The 18,009-nt window shown below is 45.5% G+C and overlaps 1 protein-coding gene across 2 annotated transcripts in view; it reads left to right on the top strand.

Annotated features, from left to right (window-relative positions):
- CACNA1I (calcium voltage-gated channel subunit alpha1 I) overlaps positions 1-18,009 on the top strand; it is a 92,028-nt gene that overhangs the window by 38,766 nt on the left and 35,253 nt on the right. For both annotated transcript variants that reach the window (XM_037390312.1, XM_037390311.1), the window contains 5 exons: positions 171-263; positions 6,533-6,839; positions 8,225-8,625; positions 16,775-16,926; positions 17,546-17,731. In XM_037390312.1, coding sequence (XP_037246209.1) covers positions 171-263; positions 6,533-6,839; positions 8,225-8,625; positions 16,775-16,926; positions 17,546-17,731 — 1,139 coding nt within the window. The remainder of the gene's footprint in view (positions 1-170; positions 264-6,532; positions 6,840-8,224; positions 8,626-16,774; positions 16,927-17,545; positions 17,732-18,009) is intronic.

The raw sequence follows: 18,009 nt of genomic DNA, 5'->3' as shown, positions 1-18,009 counted from the left end.
GCAGTACCACGCTGATTTCCTGGAATGGAAATTTGGACTCCTTGAAAGGAATTGTTGTTTCTCACCATCCTGGGCTTGCAGCAGCCCTGCCAGTATCTGCGTGTATACACTGAGGAGTGAACTCTGGAAGCCCACTTCTCTCCTGTTTCTCTTGTGGTTTGTCTTTATAGGTTATCACACTGGAAGGGTGGGTGGAGATCATGTACTACGTGATGGATGCCCATTCCTTCTACAATTTCATCTACTTTATCTTGCTGATAATTGTAAGTATAAGACTTGATGACTGTCAGCATTGCAGGCTAAGAGCCTACAAAAGACAGGTGTTAGGTCAGCATAGATACTGCCGAAGCAAACCATTTTACCTGGATTTCTTCTAGGAATCTCAGGAACCCAGCTAGTTGATTTTGACTAAGAGTTGGTGGTAGGATCACACAGTTGTCAGCCAGGTTGTTCTCTTTCAATCAAAAAATATGCTCAGGATTGATTCCTAGAGATATACATACACAATGTTGGATAATGTTCTCATCTGCAGATCTTATCTCAAAGTAAATTCCCCAAACCAGTAGGCCCAAAAGTACACAAAACCATTTCTGCATCTGCCCTCCTACTTGGTCTCTTTACGCATTTTAAGCTCTTGGGTTGTTCTTGAGCCATGTTTTGTGGCTTTTGGCAGCACTTGGATTTCTCAGATTCAGATTTCGTCAGATTCAGGGTCTGTCACACTGAATTACTTCTTCACTGTGAACAAAAAGGAGCTGCTGCTTTGATAGTGTCAGCAGTCCAGCATAAACTGGCTGTCTGAGATCACTTGTGGCTGGTGGGGATGGAAAAAGAGAAAAATGTCCGTGATGAGAACTTAATAAGCAGTTTATAAGCCCCATAGATTTGTACAAGTGAAGTTTGAAGGTTGCTTTGCAAATGAAGGACATTTGTTGTCAGTGCCTGGGAAGAGAGGTGAGAAACGTGGTGCCATTGCCTCTTCCCTTCCTCAAGCCTCCCACACGTAATGTTTTTTTGTTTTTTTTGTTTTTTTTTTTTTTGGGGGGGGGGGGCGCGTGCGGGGTGCGGAATATCCTGTTTCTAACGAGGAAGGATTTTGTTTTTATGGAGACTCTTGTGCTTTTCCCACATGGGGACCATAGTCAAGAAGGGAAAGACATAGGATGGATTATAGGAAGTACAAAAACTGTACACGGTAGGTGCAATTTAGTTTTAGGTCACTTAGCCAGTAGGGACCTCAGTGTGTATTTCCAAGGCCTACATGCATTTGGATGGGCTGCTGAATGGACCTGGCTAAGACTCTGCTCTTCATTTGTCCCCTGTGTCCATGCGCTCCTAGAAATAGGATCTCTAGAAGCAGTCACCCAATAACAGACTCACCTGGCACAGGATCTAGTTTAAATTCAAATTGCCATGCAGTGACTTGAGAGCAAACAAACCTTAATCCAGTTTCTAGGAGAAAGACTGCAGCCTGTATGTGTGGGGAGTGGTGCAAGAAAGAAAAAAGTATCTACTAGTCCAGTCAGGTCAGAGAACTTACAAAAAACCTGAATCTTCATAGTATCCCTGATTTCTCCCTGCCTTTTGGCCTTTTACCATCACAAAGGAAAGATAAGGAGAGAAAACCAGAAAGATGACCTACTCCCTGTGGGATGAAGCATAAGCCAGGACAGCAGAGGTGAAATACACCTTAAGAAATGCTGCTTTTACTTTGAGGCTGGAGAGTCCCAAGGAGAGACAATGCAGACATATGATTGCACAGCATGGGTTGTGGGGGTGGTGGTGTACCCCAGCTCTGTTCCCAAAGGCAAACTGAACATCCACTGCTTTTTGTGAGTTCAGAAAACAGCTATTTCTCATAAAGTTTGTTCAGATCTCCCACCATGCAATAGGTATTTAGTACCTACTTGCATTTTCGCTTTGAGCAGCATGACCAGGATACCCAGGTTTGTACAATGTGCAATTCAGCACAGAATTTACTCACCTCAGACACAGCCTCTCCCAGAGCCAGGAAGGACTGTGCCAAGTCAGTGTTTAACCATTGAGGTGGGCATTTCCAGTCTCCTGTGGGCAAGTTCCAAGAACTGCCCCTCATCCCCTACTCCAAACTACATAAATTCTTGTTAGCAATTTTTTGTTTGTTTGTTTCTGAGCAGGAGCATCCTTCTAGTGCTGGCTCACCTCATGTGGATTCCCAGTGATTCAAACTTTGTCTCTGAATTTGCAGGCGTGGAAACCCTCAATTAAACACTCCACCTGATATTTTACTGTGAAGTGTCATTGACATTTCTAGGCACTCCCTCCTCATTTGCAGAAGCCATGTAGGTTTATTTCCATCAAACACAGGAGCACATGAACCTCAGGTTACTCTGGGGACTGCTCAGAACAAAGGAGCCATATGCTAGATGGGATGTTTCCTTTGCCTTTAGTGGAGTTATACCAAGAAAGTGTTTAGCCTTTCTGTTACCTTCTTTGCACATGTAATGCATCTTTTGCAGCACATAGCAACACCACAGTGTGAACTTGCTATCACTTGGTTTCGTTTTCCCTCTGAGTCTTCGTATTCTCACTCTTCAAGTCTTATGAAGTTTCTAAGCAGGATTACTCTGACAGGCATTCTTCAAGCCCTGACTCTGCTTTTCCCCATACATCCTAGCCTTGGCTCAAACTACTCTTCTGGGGCTGGATCTCTGCAGCCTCTTCTTCAGAGCTATGCTTTCATCCATGACTTCTCCATCCCTCACAGAGATATCTTCAAACACCTACATTAGGGCATTACCTGCTACTGCTCATCTGGCAGGAAGAAGGCTCCGCCACCTGAACATATTGCCAGCGTGCTTAGGAGTCCTTCGTGGATGTGCTCCCCCAAGGGGAAGAGTTCTGGCTGACCTTGGCACCCAGAGTGGCCTTGCAGAACAACCTGGTAAAAGCATTTTATGGATTCAGCAAACTGTAAATAGCTTCCTCCTCTGCCAGAGATCAGGGGAGGTGATATGAAGGAAGAACTGTTTTTCACCTCTTGGGTCAGTGTTTCATTTAGGTCTTCCTGCTTAAGGTCCAGCTGTCTCTTTGTCTCTCCAGCTACTTGACCACTGGTGTGGCTCCAGGCCTAGAGAAAGCTCTTCTGAACTTATGCTGGCATCCACATTGCAGCACTCATTGGCCTCCTTGAAGTGCTCTGCTTGCACATGTGGGCTTCAGAAGACAAGCTGGACATCCAGGCATAACTAATAAAAATAATGGGCAAGTAAGTCAGCATCTCCAGCACCAGTCAGATTTTATTAGGTGTTGCACAGACAGGGATTGAACCCTGGGCTGAAAAAGGCCAGGATCTGCTGTGTGTTTCTGAAAGGATTATGCTTAAAATGATGAGGGAGATAAGAAAAATACTTCTGATATTAGAAAGGTTTATAGTAATATTCTGTTGGTGCACAGGGATTGCTTCTTACTAGAGTATTCTTTCTATCTCATGAGTCTCTGTTTTTATCTACTTTTTGTAGATAAAACATTACCCAGCATACCATTTCTGTTTTTTAAATATTTTGCTGCATACTTCTGCCTTTGCCTTATCACCCATTTCTTCACTGAAAGGGTTGTCAAGCGTTGGAACAAGCTGCCCAGGGACATGGTTGAGTCATCATTCCTGGAGGTATTTAAAAGACGTGTAGATGTGGCACTTAGAGATATGGTTTAGTGGTAAATATGCAGTTCTAGATCAGTGGTTGGGCTTGAACTTGAAGGTCTTTTCCAACCTAAATGGTTCCATGATTCCATGAAAGTACAGCTCACTTTCAGGACTGAACGAGACTCCTGTGTTGGGGCTCTGAATCATCTGTCTCCTGCCTCTGTCAGATGCTTTGTCTGACTCCATGTCAAGACACTTTCAGCCTCCGCACTCAGCTATGAGATGGATTGCTCAGTTACAAGCCATCTGGGACCCTTCCTGTCCTTCTGCTAGCTGGGAGGCAGTGTCAAGCTTGGCAGAGCCTTAGAGTTTATGGACTTGCCTGTCATCTTCAGGATTAAACAAGCTCATTTGTTTTGCACTTGATGTTCCTAGCCAAGAGGTTTAAGGATTGGGGGTTAGTTGCCATATCCAGTCCTCTCACTCCTCCCCTTTTTGGTCGTCAGGTGGGAGATCACAGCAAATGGTGTCTGTGAGAACAGAGCCTGGGGACGTGAAACCTGAATCCCCCTCTTGATTCAGCTGCAGGCTGACAGTGGGAACCTGCTGAGGGCATCTTGTTGCCCTCAGCTCCTCTGCTTGTAGTCTTAGAGAGAAGGTGTTGCAAGTCTCAGTCTCTTGTTGCTTGTGGAGTTGTTGGAAGTTGCAAAATACCAGGCAGTGTCACAATTAGCATTCCAGAAATATGTGCACAGCTGGTGTCCAGTTCCCAACCCTGTCTCACTCAGGGCAAGCTGAGGGACATAACTGAATGGGCAAGCCTGTGCGAGTGTCAGTGTCATGTTAGTGCTGAGAGGGAAGAGGGAAGCAGCATGTACTGATGAAGGATTTGGATTCCCAGTTGTACTCTCATCAGTGAAAACATACAAGACAATCATGGACTAGGGAAAGTCTTGGTGGAAGGTGAAGGAATCTGAACGAGGCATCATTTTAATTTCCAAAACCACATAGAGAAGCTGAAGGGGGAATAGGTTGAAATGTAGGTGGGAGGTGAGGGAAGAGAAGAGTTCCGTGATGAAAGGAAAAAGAATTACAATAGCTTTGAAAGGTGCTGAGAGGAGGAGGAAAACCAAAAAAACCCCCAGTGCTTTATTTTGACATGGTTTATTGTCCTTATGTTGAATCTGGTTGGGAAGGGCCTTCGTGTTTCAAAGACTTATTCAGATGGTAGCAGGGACACCTGCCCTTTCAAATACTGAGAGCCACTGTATTGGGCCTCCAGACATGGCTACTGGGCACCTTTGTGCAAGAGTAAGGGACAACAAAGGCAGAAAGCTGGTGGGGGAGCGGCAAGGGCTGTGCACTGAGGGGAAGGCTGCTTGCATAGATAAAACAAGCTGGGGGACTTCTGAAAAACCTCCACCCTTTCCATGCACTAGGGTTGGGGTCAGGTTATCACCAGCCTTGCTCGCCCTCTCCCCTTTGCTGGAAGGCTTATATGGGGGAGGACACATGCGTGAAGGTAAGGGCAGGGATGGATCCAGCTTTGTGTCAGAGCTGTTCGCTTGGACAGGAGTGACAGGGAGCTAAGACTGGGTCCTGTGTGGGTTCATACAGAGGAATGTGGTGCAAGGATATCCCTTAGCGTGGGTGCTCCCTGATCCAGGGGAAGCAGAAATCGAGCTGGTGCTTCCTCCCCTCCCAGGGGCTGCCCTGCAGGGTCTGTTTCAGAGCAGCACAGATGCGTGGTCCTTGTTCAGAGATCAGACGCTGCATTTTATCAATGCTGTGTCGCCACTTACACAGCTCTACGGGGAGTAGACACCAATCGGGGCATCATAGCATTGAGAATGATTTTGAACATGGTTACCAGCCCTTTTATGTATGCAATTCTCATCATATTGAAGCCCAGGTTTTATCCTAAGTATAATGGATAGATCTCTTAATGGCGGTTCATCTGTTATTTCATAACATGTAATGTTGAGAGTGAGATTTTTATCTCCAGATTTCTCAGCACCAAGAAATATTGGCTCCATTTTACAGATAATGGCAAAGGTAGCTTCAAAGGAATATGCAAAGGTGTAAAATAATCCTGGTAGACTTTTTGGCTTCTGTATGGAGAACGAGAACTTAGGCATTTTGTTTTGTTTCTAAGAAACCGGGGAACTGGGTTGTGGTTGTTTTTGTATTTGGAATGGAAAGCCTACCTAGGCTGGAAGACAAGTAAAGTAAGAACTAATATAATAATCTAGTATCAGAAGAATCAGAAGGATAGAAAATGAGCAAGGAAACACTGTTTTACCAAACTTTTTAGTGTTCTCCAAGTAGTTAGTTTTTGTAAACTCCTCTTTGATTTCAAGAACTTTTTCATTTCAGCAAAGTGCCATCTCCTTGTATGGTGAATTAAAGTGTAAACGGTAGAAATTAATAAAATGCTCCAAGAATACTGATATGTCCTCCAAGAGTTGAAGGCCATAAATAACAGTGCGTGATTTTTCCAATAACAAAAGAGCGAGCTGAGGGGAAAGCAACCAAACTAGTCCTCTGTCTCTCACCTTCTGTTTTTAATACTAAGGAGAAGGAAACAAAATGCCCAGTTTTCATCAAACCCTTTGCAGGTAACTTCTAAGTGACTTGCTAAAGGTCCCAAAGCCTGCCAAGTGTCAGACTTGTGTTTCTTGAATTTCAGTTCAGAGCTCTAAGTTCTGTGTGGAAATGACATCGAGTGAATTCTCAAAAACAAGCTCAGCCAGCCTGGCTTTCTTTGAAATCCTATCTCCATACACTGAGTAGTTCTCATTCCTCTGCCTCCCATCACTTTCCCCTCCTCTTTCCTCTTACATTCCCTCTCCCACATGTTCTTCCTCGTGCTGACATTGGCTGTTCCTCCTTCTCCTTTGCTACTAGGTGGGCTCCTTCTTCATGATTAACCTGTGCCTGGTGGTCATTGCCACACAGTTCTCTGAGACCAAGCAGCGGGAGCACCAGCTGATGCAGGAGCAGCGGGCCCGGTACCTCTCCTCCAGTACTGTTGCCAGCTACATGGAGCCGGGAGACTGCTATGAGGAGATCTTCCAGTACATCTGCCACATCATGCGCAAAGCCAAACGCCGCACCCTTGGGCTGTACAACAGCATACAGAGCCGGCGCCGGGGCCACGTGGAGCCGAGCAATGCCAAGCTAGGCATGAACAGGAAAAGCCAGAGGCGCTACAGTAAGAATTGCATGAGTAAAGTTGGAAATGCCAATAGTGGAAATGTGAGAGTAATTGGGAGCATCTTCGTGTGCCAGCTTGCCAAAGGACCTGTGCCTACAAAGCACGGAATCAGAATTAACGTTGGCCATTGTGCATGAGGCCACGGCCAGCCCACCAGACCAGCGAGGTGGGGCTGACCAGCAAGAATGGAAATGAAACAAGTGACCAGCAGGGAACGCATCTGAAACCTGGAGACCATAATGGGATAGCATTAAAGGCACTGGCTGAGGCTTGTAAAGGACTCCAGGTCTGGTATAGCAGGGTGATGACAGCAGTTTGGGAGAGAGAAGTCTTAGAGGGGTATGATGGAGAGGTACTAAGGATTGGAGTGGGTGACATAGCAGGTTCCTCAGAGTTCTTCTCCCAAACTGAGTTGCTGCGGGACCTCAAGAGAGAGGCAGAAGGAGTAGAATTGCAATAGGGTGTCTCCTGAACCAAGGGAGCAATACTGGCGAAGTCAGTTTGATATGCAAGGGCAGTTGGAGACAATTTCTCTTGATGGGAGCACCTGCTGTTGTGTAAAATTAGACAAAATATACCATTTAAATTGGATTCCTGGCCTGAAAAGTGACTGTAAAAATGGTTTTATAGAGTGTAGTATTAACTGCCTGCCAATGCCTTTCCTAAGTTATGCTCCCATTAACAAGCAAAAAGGTGGATTTTCCTTCAGCTGGTCTTTCATTTTCTTTACTTGCTAGGAGAAAAATTTCTGCAGGCTTCATGCACCATGTTAACAAATTAATTGCTTCATTCCCCCAGTGCCCATTTGACCTTCCAGGCCCAACTGGGGGACTGAGGAACAGAAACTTAGTTTTCTCACTGAAGTCAGGAGATCTGTTCTGATTCAGAGTGCATGGACCATCAGGAGGAAGTGTTCTTGCACTGCCTTTTCTGGCTTCTTGAGATGCTTTGCTAATGTAGCCTCTCTAGTTTAGAGAGTTCAGCTCAGCAGGTGGGTTCTTAGACCCCACTTGTAGCAGTTCAAGCCAGACGCCTCTCGTGATCATTTTTGCCTCAGTTCCATTTTAATGCAAGCTACTGAGTCTGAAGTGTGATCCCTGCATCAGACAAAACAGTTCTTCCTTTGGTAGATGTGAACCTCTATTGAGCCTCATCCCTGGCAGCTGAACAGTACCGTACCTTCTGGTGACACAGCCAGTCAGTGTAAAGCCCCCAGTGGCAATGGCTTTTATTGCTGCCCTTGAGGTGATGTGCCAGTGTTGAGTTATCCGTACAGCTAAAAAGCACACTTACCCTGTTTAAATACCCAAAAGCCAAATGTGTCCAGTTTCAATGTCTTTTTCAAAGCCTTCTTTCTCAAGTGTGATCATTTTTCTCCCCAGGGCTTTGCCAGCAGCACAACTCTCTTGACTGCCCTCCTCAGGGCTTGGTCCAGCCCATTGCTGTGACAGCAGTCTCTGATCCCACCAACTGCCCCCAATGTCATAGAGGGGAGCATGAAGCATCCCGAAGGCTTTCTGTCCTGGACAGCGCTGACTCAGACCAGGAGGATGGAGGAGCCAGTGAAGAAGGAGAGGGCAGCAGAGAGGACCAGGGTGCCTCTGTGCTGGAGAGGGAGGAGGAGGAGCTGGAAGAAGGTGGACGGCTGAAGCTTTGCAGTGACATGTGGCGAGAAGTGAGGGTCAAGCTTCGAGTGATTGTGGACAGCAAGTACTTCAACCGTGGGATCATGATCGCAATCTTAGTGAACACAATCAGCATGGGTATTGAGCACCACGAGCAGGTAAGGCACATCAGGGCACAGAATGGGCAGCGGGGACTGGTGAGTCCTTCTTGGGGTTACTGCCTCGCTAAGCAGCTGATGCAACTCGGTGGAGGCAGAGATTGAGCTATTTGGACCCCAGGCCACAGCACAGATGGTCCCAGCATGGCTTTGGAGAAAGCCTCAGAATCTTGCACAGTCTTTTCTTCCTTATCCCTGCGCTTAATCACTTTCACTGTCTTCGTGTAGTTTCCTCTCACCTCCTTTCAATCCCTCTCTTTTCCTCCTCCCTGCTCACTTTTACCCCTCTGCTTTAATTTTTACCCTGTCTTTCCATCTGCCTCTCTCTCCTTCACCCTAATCTCTCTCTCTCTCTCTCTCTCATTTCTCTCTTCATTAGCTTACTGAATCCTTAGTCTATTTGGTTAATTTAATGTGCCCTCTGGGGATGTCACAAGCGTTTCACCAGCATCTCAATTCAAATCCATCAGCTTGCTAGCCTTTCCAGCTTAATTAAGAGATGCCTGAGCACATTCTGTCTATACAGGAAAGCTAGGAAAGGCACCACCTCCCATCTCCAGTCATTCTGGGGGCTCGGATGGCTTGAGCCTTTCCTTTGTCCTGTTAGCAAGAAGTGATAGATAGGTCAAACATAGACAGCAGGTGATGCAGGCACAGTTTTCACTTTCACACCGGTGGTTTGCAGGCAGCTCTGAATCAGCAGTGCACTTTATCCTAATGACAGACTTGTAAGATGGAGAAGGATTGTGTGCCTTCATTTTATAGCTGGGAATAGGCTGTGTCTACTTTGTGATGTGCAGAGCCAGCTTCAGAGGGTGTTAAGCACACCCATGACCTTGCATTTGCATTTCTGGTTGGTAGCTCTGCTGCACTTTGTATTAAAGGGGTCCATGCTGTACATCCATGTCTCAGATCTATGCCACCAGTCTGAATGTGAACATGATTCGCTCCACGTTGTCTGTCCAGATCACAAAAATAATAGATCGCTCCTCTACTGAGATACTGACTGCATTAAAGCTTTGGAGCCAAGGTGAAGTCTAGTCCTGAATGCAGTCTCAGGCAGCAAAGAGACAGGCAGTGAGTCTGGTTCAAGCCAGGCACTCAGATTTGTGCTGTACTTTATCAGGATGGAGATATCTGGAGACCCAGAGTATCTTAAATTCCCTGTTTAAGGCAACATAATATCTGAGTGAGTATTTGAAGCCTCAGATGTCTGGATCCCACCCATGTACCAAGCATTAGACCATTTTTCAAAGCCCAGCTAGTTTCTGATAAAAGGATGGGAAACCTTAATTTGATCCCAGAATGCAAAACTGCACTGGATGCCTCAGTACCAGAAAAATACTGACAGGAGCTCAGAGGAGAGAAGAATGAAGAAGAGGCTGGAGGGGTTGACTCATGAAAAACAGATAAAAAAGAGCAATGTATTTATCACGTAGCAGAGAGATGACTAAGGGTTGGAACCCAGGACAATATGAAAACTGCCCACTGATGTTTTAAAGATGTGAACACCAAGCAGGGAGAGCCATTGTTCATTTTGGTTTATTGGAGACAGTGTGAATTAAGAGTTTAACAGAGGAATATTTGAGCTGGAGGTAGAGAATTCACTCTCATGTTCTAGCTATTATGTGTGCAGATTTAAGCCCTTCTAGGCAGCCTTTGCTGTGTTTGTACAGCCCACAGAAGAGTGGGATCTGCCAGCAGCCTTGAGGTTTCTAGTAGCAGGTTATATTAATGACACATCCTTAGAGTTATGCTATCACTTTTTATCCACAAAGTAGCTAGGAAGACCTTACGACCCTGCACGCTGTTTCTACTAGAAAGAGATGTCAACCAAATTATCATAACTGAAAAATGTGGTACAGACTTTTTATTTAGAATACGTATACTGAATCCTGTTTCCCTGGCACAAGGAGATTTAAAAACATGTGTATTCAGACCATAGCATGAATTCCAGGTCCTCTTCAGTCAGCAGTTAACTCAAAAGCACATAGGCATTTGCACTTCCCTTTGCTCTCTTTCAGTTTTCCTCAAGCCATGCTGTAAGTGTATCTCAGACTGGTGCTTCATCACCTTCTTTTATCTCCTTTTCTCTTTCCTGTTGTTTTTCCTCCCAGAAACACGTATTTTCACACAATGATATCCAGCAAAACCCCTCTGCCCAGAGAGATCTGTGATTTGCAGGGTGACACCATTCCTATGACTGAAGTAGCTTCTATTGCTTCAGCTACTTTATCATATGAATGTCTCCTGGCCCACAGCTTATGTGTATAGAGACCACTCAAGGTTTTATTTTCTGGTGCACATGAGATCACAACCCCAGCCACTCTCTGGGGACATATCTGGCTGGGCAAGAGAATGTGTGAAGGTGTCACAGGTTTGAGCAGTCGTGGGAGCAGCTCGTGGCATGTCCATCAGCTCCTCACTGCTCTACTTGTTCATGGACTGTACACAGGTGAGCTGGCCTGCTGACCAAAGCATCCACCAACCATTTGGTTAAGGGGTAAGAAGGACTGCAGGAGCCAGGCACAAGATTCAGGCTCAGAAACACAGGAACCTGGGGAACAGAGCCTGTGTGCAAGTCTTGCCTTTGATTCCTGAGCGTTGACCAACAGAAAGAAAAAAATGAATTAAAATTATCTGTTTTTTACAGTTCTGGGGTTTAATATTCACAGTGCTTTTCTGCCAGGAGACTTAACCTCAGCAACAAGAATCACTTTACTCGGATCTAAATCACCTTAGAATTTGGCTTTGTTTAGCTTATTCATTCATTAACTTGCCCCGTCCCTTTTTTGTGGCCAAGGCAGCTTCCCATCTCCTTGTGCATTTCTTGTAAGGGAAATCAACTCATTTTGGGACAAACCGCACTGCTGTGAGTCATTTTTAATCCTTAAGCTTATCACAAGTTATCACTTGTAAATAGATAAGTTTATTCAAATCCATCAGTGTGCATTATATCATGTAATACCCTCAGTATTAGGCCTCCAGATATTGCTGGGACATTGCACAAGCCAAAATCCATCATTTCAAGCTTTGTCCTGCTTGAAATAGTTTTTGCAGTTCATCAGATCTGCTTCTACTGGAATTGCCTATTTTTAAAATCCAGCGTAGAAAATATCAGATGCTCATGGCTGTCCAGAAGGATCCTTTTAAGAGGCTTACTTTTCTTAATATTCATAGAGGATCTGGTGCTGCTTGCTTTTCTCCCATATTCAGCATGAGGATGAAAGGCTGGTCCCAGCTGAATGTCCCAGGCTCTCTTTCCCATACATTTCTTGAACGGCCTGTTGAACTCAAGCTTCTTTGCCATTAGTAGCCAATGAGACAATTACTGAATAACTTGGTTTATCTTCTCTAGTATCTAATTACAGTATTCCTTTGTACATCAGATCAATACTTCATGAGGTCTGTCTTGTGTGGATCAAGGGGCGATCCCTTGTTTTCTAACTAGTCCAGCCCTGTGGATCAGTACCTTCATATCCTTTAGCCTGTGTGATTTCCCTTTATACCAGCATTTATTGCATCCACAAATTCATATTTTAAAGTTATTGCTTCTCTTTTTACTATTTGCTGCTTGTTAGAAACATTCAGCAAATGTCCAAGCCAGCTCATCATACTGACATTTAGTAAATGATGGAACAGTCTCCCTGGGGTTGTAGATGAAAGCATGCTACTTCAGTCTTGTAAAACTAGGTTATAACAAGACATCACGAAATCCTGCATTGGTTGTGGGGTAGTGATTAGAGAAAGTAAAAGCTGGTTGGTATGTTCCATGGGTGATTTCTATGACTTTTCTGATTATTGTCAACTGACTTTGAAATGGTGAGTAAAAATGGAATGGAGAGACCTCTCTGTGGAATATTTCTCTCTCATGTTCTCAGAGGCAGTGATGTGCAGGTATGGTTTGGTAGGGCTGGTCTGCATAGATCACATCAATTACTCTTCAGTTTCTAGACAGTTGCAAATTTACTCCTGGTTAGGAGAAACTTCTCCTGCAGGGGCTTCATGTGGTCTGCATATTCTTAACCTTTCCTGTGTTGTAGCAATTTCTGGCTGCTGTCAGATAATGGACTAATTACATTTTTGGTCTAGTCTGACACATGAAGTCCAACGTTAATAAGAAAAAAGGGGGGAAAAAGCTGAGCTGCTACCTTCTGTTGCCTCAGTCCTGGTTCCTGGTCACTGGGCAGGAGCTCTGAAGGAGATCTGAGCTACACATTTCACTCTTAGTATTTGATGTACTTCGTTAGGGATGAAGCGCTTCATGCCATGAAGATGTGGATTAGGTAGTTTCATGGATGTGGAAAGAGATCCATATGCAGAGTAGGTGAACCAGTCAGGTTAAAACAGTGGCTCTGAGCATGCTTTGCACCCTGGGATCTCTCTCCCCTTCAAGCCACCCTCCTCATCCAATACCCAGCTCCCACAGTTTTGTTCAAGTTTCTCTCCTAGTGTATGCATAAACCAGTCTATCCTGGCTTGGCAATACGAACAGACTTCTTGTGGGGAGATTTCTGGTGTTCCCTGTTTTTTCTTGGACTAAAAAACCCTTCAGTCCAGGCCTTTCCTTGTGGAAACTTCAATTTACAGTTTCTAGGTAAACCTTGGTGGCCTGGGAGAAGGAAGCCTTGCTAATGGTTTTGATGATAAATGCCTGAGTACTGTCTGTGGGAGCCTGGGGATCTCACAACTGTGAAGTGACACATTCATTGTGTTGGAGATCCCATCTGTCAGTAGGACAAAAAGGAGAGAACCACTTCCCTGTCTGCTTGTCCCCTTCATCAAGTTCACGATTCCCTGGCCAGAGAGATGCCCCCACACCAGCTGTGTCCCAGCCAACAGCCTTGTCGACTGTCACTCATGGCCACACTGCCCTGGGTGCGAGGGCATCTGCGTACAGGCCCTGGTGGCCCCCACGCTGCCACCCTGGCACCCAGCTGATGGGTCTTTGCACTCTGCCAAATTATCTGTATCTCCAGAAATGGCTGCAATGCAGGATCTGCCTTCAGCCAGTGAGTGTGTCTTTCCAGATGGCTCCTCTATCTTTTTAATGTTTTTCCCCCCCCCGAATTCATTCCTTTTGTGTTGCACTTCCTTCCACAGCCTTTACTTCTTTCCTACTCCGTATTTTAAAATCTTTCCTTCTGTACTTCTTGTGTGTGTCAGTGAATGTGTTTTACTTTTTTTTTTCCAGCGTTGCGTTTTGAATCTTCTTTCGCTGCCTTCTCTCTGCCCATCTCCCTTTCCTTTTCCTGCCCCTCTCTCTAGGAAGGATGCTTTGCTGGGGCTGATTGATGGCCCATTAGAAAAAGATTAACAGGTGGAGGCTTGACTAGAGAAATAGATGTCAGGGAGGGAAGGAGAGGTGAGGGAACAGGTGACCTTTTCCACAAGTAAGGTGCAAGTATGGCTTTTCAAACATCAATTGCTCCCTACGACAGCACAAGAGAGAATGTGTGGACAGCAGAGAGGAGGATAATCCACCATCATAGCCTGTCACTTTTTTACATTGCTCATTTTCACTGACATAATCATTTGATTCAGGCTGAAATTGGCATCTCTGTTTAGCATATGGACCTCATGTTCCCAGCAAGTGTCATTACTGCCTGGCTCTCTGTGAAGTGATCATCTTTCCCTTCCCGCGTGCACTTTCTCGTTCTTTCTCTCTCTGCTCCTATCTCACTTCCTTTCCCCCTCATTTTCAGGATGGTTTTGTTATTCAAATGTAATTATGGATGGAAATTGAGCCATCTGCCCTTTTTTGACTTCAAAGAAATAGAGTATTTCAATAAAAAGCTGCAATGAAGAGTGCAAGAAATTAGGAAAGGGTGTGAGAATCCACAGATGTGAGGAGCAGTTTGTAGTCCATTTGCTCTCTTAGGAGGATCTGGGCCCCTGGGGGCCCCAGAGCAGAGGTTAAAGCAGCCCCCAGCTTCAGGGGGAGGGTCAGATCCAGAATCACATTCCTTTCTCACCTTCCCTTCCACTAGCTGAATAAAGAGCAGGCACAGCCAGCACAAAGACTGCCCTTCAGAAAAGCAGCAATTTTGCAATCATCAGGGAAAGACCATGACTCCCCTTCCCAGTGGGAACTAATACTGAATTCATGATAAAAATATTGGCTCTGGCCTGCAGGGACTCACTTCTTTGTTTCCACAGTGCCAGGAGTGTCTGTCGTCTCTTGCCTTGAACAACAGGCTTGTGAAGTTTTCTTGTTCTCATCCATTTTATGTGATGCTTGAAAGAGTGGCCTGGTGGCCAGGCATAGCTCAGACCAATGCGAAGGAAGAGAGGAGTCTTCAGCCACCTTTTTGGCATGGGTATCCAAACAGTGAGAGCAGTACTACCTGCTGCCACAGAGCCTGGATCAGACTCATGTCGGAGACTTGGAGCTGGGGCTCAGTGATGCAGTAGGTTAAATGTCAAATATGTAACCTTGTCTGAGGTGTGATATACCTGCCCGAAGGTAAACATGGAAACTTGGGCCAGAGGAGCCCTGCAGAAGTGCCTTGGAGCTGCCATGCCTTGGCCCTCTGGTTGGGAAGATGACACACCTTCATCTGGAGCGGGTCCCCACCAGCTGCTGCTTGGGAAGGTGATGGCCAGCAGCATGCTACAGCCAGATGAACTGGCCTGGCAGTCTTGTGCAGTCTGAAGGCCATGGGTTTTCTAACCTGTCCCCAAGATGCAACCCATTATACTGGCAGAAAATTTTTCTCTTTGGGAACATTTTGTACCTTGCCATTACTGTGGAAGTCTTCCTGAGCTATGTATGTGTATGTCTGAGTATGTGCAAACATGGGCAGGCTTGCGTATGTGTTGTCCCTCATGCATCTGACCTTGTTTGAGACCTCAGCCCTTGCAGTCTGGCCTGGTTCAGTCCTAGTAGCTGGGTGAGAAGTACTTTGGGCAGATGAATCCATCCCAAATTCAGTGCAGGGAATGCCTCCATTTCAAAGGGGATGGCAATACCCTGACATCCCTCATCAATGACACCAGTGCAACCTCTGTCTCCCTCTGCAGCAACGTTTCATCATTCCTGAGGAAACAATCTAGACCCTTTCCTGACCTTGTCAGAGAAGTTTCCACTTCTGCATACACTGAATTCAGAAACCAAAAGGAGGAGTAATTTAATTTGCTTAGGCTTGTTCCACTGATGGAATCATTAAAACATTTTCATAAGCACAAACACATTGGTCTCTGCTGGATAAGGCTTATCGCAGGGGCTGAAAGACATGTCAGATTCAACAGAAAAGCATGTCCAAGGCAGGGTCAGATTGCTTTTTTTTCCTCTTTTTTTTTTTTTTTTCCTTTCTTCTTTCAACACAGTCATCTTGTGTCATCCCTGGAGTTTTCACCTTGTATATCTGCCTTTCTCTTCTTCCTTCATTTTTATCTTTTCCTCACTCTGTTCCTGCTCTTCCTGTCCCTTACAGGTTGGTGTTAGCAGTGTACGTGTCCTCACTGTTTTATTAAGCCAGTCTGATATTTGCATGGGTAATTATTGAGACCACTTTCAGGACAGAGGCATGAGAAAAGGCTGCTGCAGCAAGACTGGAAGACTAGTGCATACCAAGGATGTGACGGGAAGCAGGGGAGATAAAAATGGGGAAGGGAAAAAATAAGAGAGGAAAGGGGCAGAGAAGTGCCATAAGGTTTAGAGGAAGATGGGGAACTGTTTCCCTATCAGCCAAATGTTTTCAGAATTTGAGCAAAAAGTGGTGTGATCTACCTGTGGAAACCTCAGAGGAAGAAGTCCTTGAAGAAAGAAGCTGACCACAGATGAGCCACTTTTGCCCTGCTTCAAAATGTGTTCAAGTTCTTTGCACAAAGTAAAGCAGCCTTTAGCCGGGGGACCAGCGTATGGAGTGGGATGGGGAGAGGCTTGGTCAGCTGTGGCTGTGTGAATGGCTGTGGGGCTCCTGACCACCTCTAGTAAAAGAATTTGTTAGAGACATAATCTATGATGAAGGTAGTAAATGTGCAAAGGAATTAGAGTGCAAGTGGCTCTATCCTGCGCCCCTCTAATCTCACTCATGGGAGCTTTACAGCTTCCTACAAAGCCTGTCCTCTGGGAACACTGGCACTTTATTCCCCATAATTTCAGGGTTCTTTCAGTTCTGACTCTCTCAGTTTGCCTTCTCTCCAGCCAGAGGAATTGACCAACATCTTGGAGATCAGCAACGTTGTCTTTACAAGCATGTTTGCGCTGGAGATGATCCTGAAACTTGCTGCTTTTGGTCTCTTTGATTACCTCCGCAACCCCTACAACATCTTTGACAGTATCATCGTCATCATCAGGTGACAAGGGCTGTGGGGATCAACTGAAATACACATAGAAAAGAGTACTGTAGAGCTTGCACATTTTACTGTGCCTTTTCAAAAAGGATTTAGCAGCTATATTAGGGGGAGCTGAGCTGATACACAAGGCCAAAGACTGGGAGACCAAGATGTCTTTTCCCAACACGTGGTGACCCTAGGCAAGCCACATAACATTTCTGCCCCTCAGTTCTCTCCTCTGTAGCATGAAGGCAATTGCAATTGCCTTGTAAGTCCGTAATAAATTTTAGCTGTGGAATATAAAAATGCATAAATTAAGGGTGCTACAAAGGTTTAGTGTGTGGTAGAAGAATTTGGCTTGCTGGAATTGAATGCTGCAAACCTTTCCTCATTCCTGCCACAGGCAGTGCTATTTCATATTCTTAAGGGAGAAATGCAGCTTTCTACACATAAGTATAAACATATAGCGTATACTTCTAATTATATCTTGCTCAGACAAGTTTTCTCTCTGACCCCTTTATACTTGCTGCCAACACAGAGGTGAAAACTTGGATTAATGCTGTTACTCTTCTCTCTCTTCTGTTTGTTCACTTGACTTTCATTTTGTCCCTTGTGCTCCCTGTGCCTCTCTGGGCTATAGCATCTGGGAGATCATCGGCCAGTCGGACGGGGGCCTCTCTGTGCTGAGGACTTTCCGCCTCCTGCGGGTACTGAAGCTGGTGCGTTTCATGCCTGCGCTGCGCCGCCAGCTTGTGGTACTGATGAAGACTATGGACAACGTAGCCACCTTCTGCATGCTTCTCATGCTCTTCATCTTTATATTCAGGTGAGGAGGCAGTTAGTTGACTCCTAGTGTTTTGGAGAGGCACTGTATGGCTCATGTGGACAGCAACTTCAGAGCGTGATTGCATGGCTTGTCTTGCCCATTGCTCTAGGCTCATGTGGGTTCCTCATGTGGGAGCACTGACAAAAGTTTATTTGTTCATAAGGGCTGAGGTTACTGCTGCCCTAAACTGGGTTCAGCAGCTGAAGATTTGGCCTGGACAGGGTGGAGAAATGCTGCCACCAAATGTGCACGTTGAGCATAATGTCCCATTGCAGGAT

Source organism: Falco rusticolus, chromosome 5, assembly GCF_015220075.1.
Source record: "Falco rusticolus isolate bFalRus1 chromosome 5, bFalRus1.pri, whole genome shotgun sequence".
In the NCBI taxonomy this organism is placed as follows: domain Eukaryota; kingdom Metazoa; phylum Chordata; class Aves; order Falconiformes; family Falconidae; genus Falco; species Falco rusticolus.
This window is presented reverse-complemented; position numbering and strand designations above follow the sequence as displayed.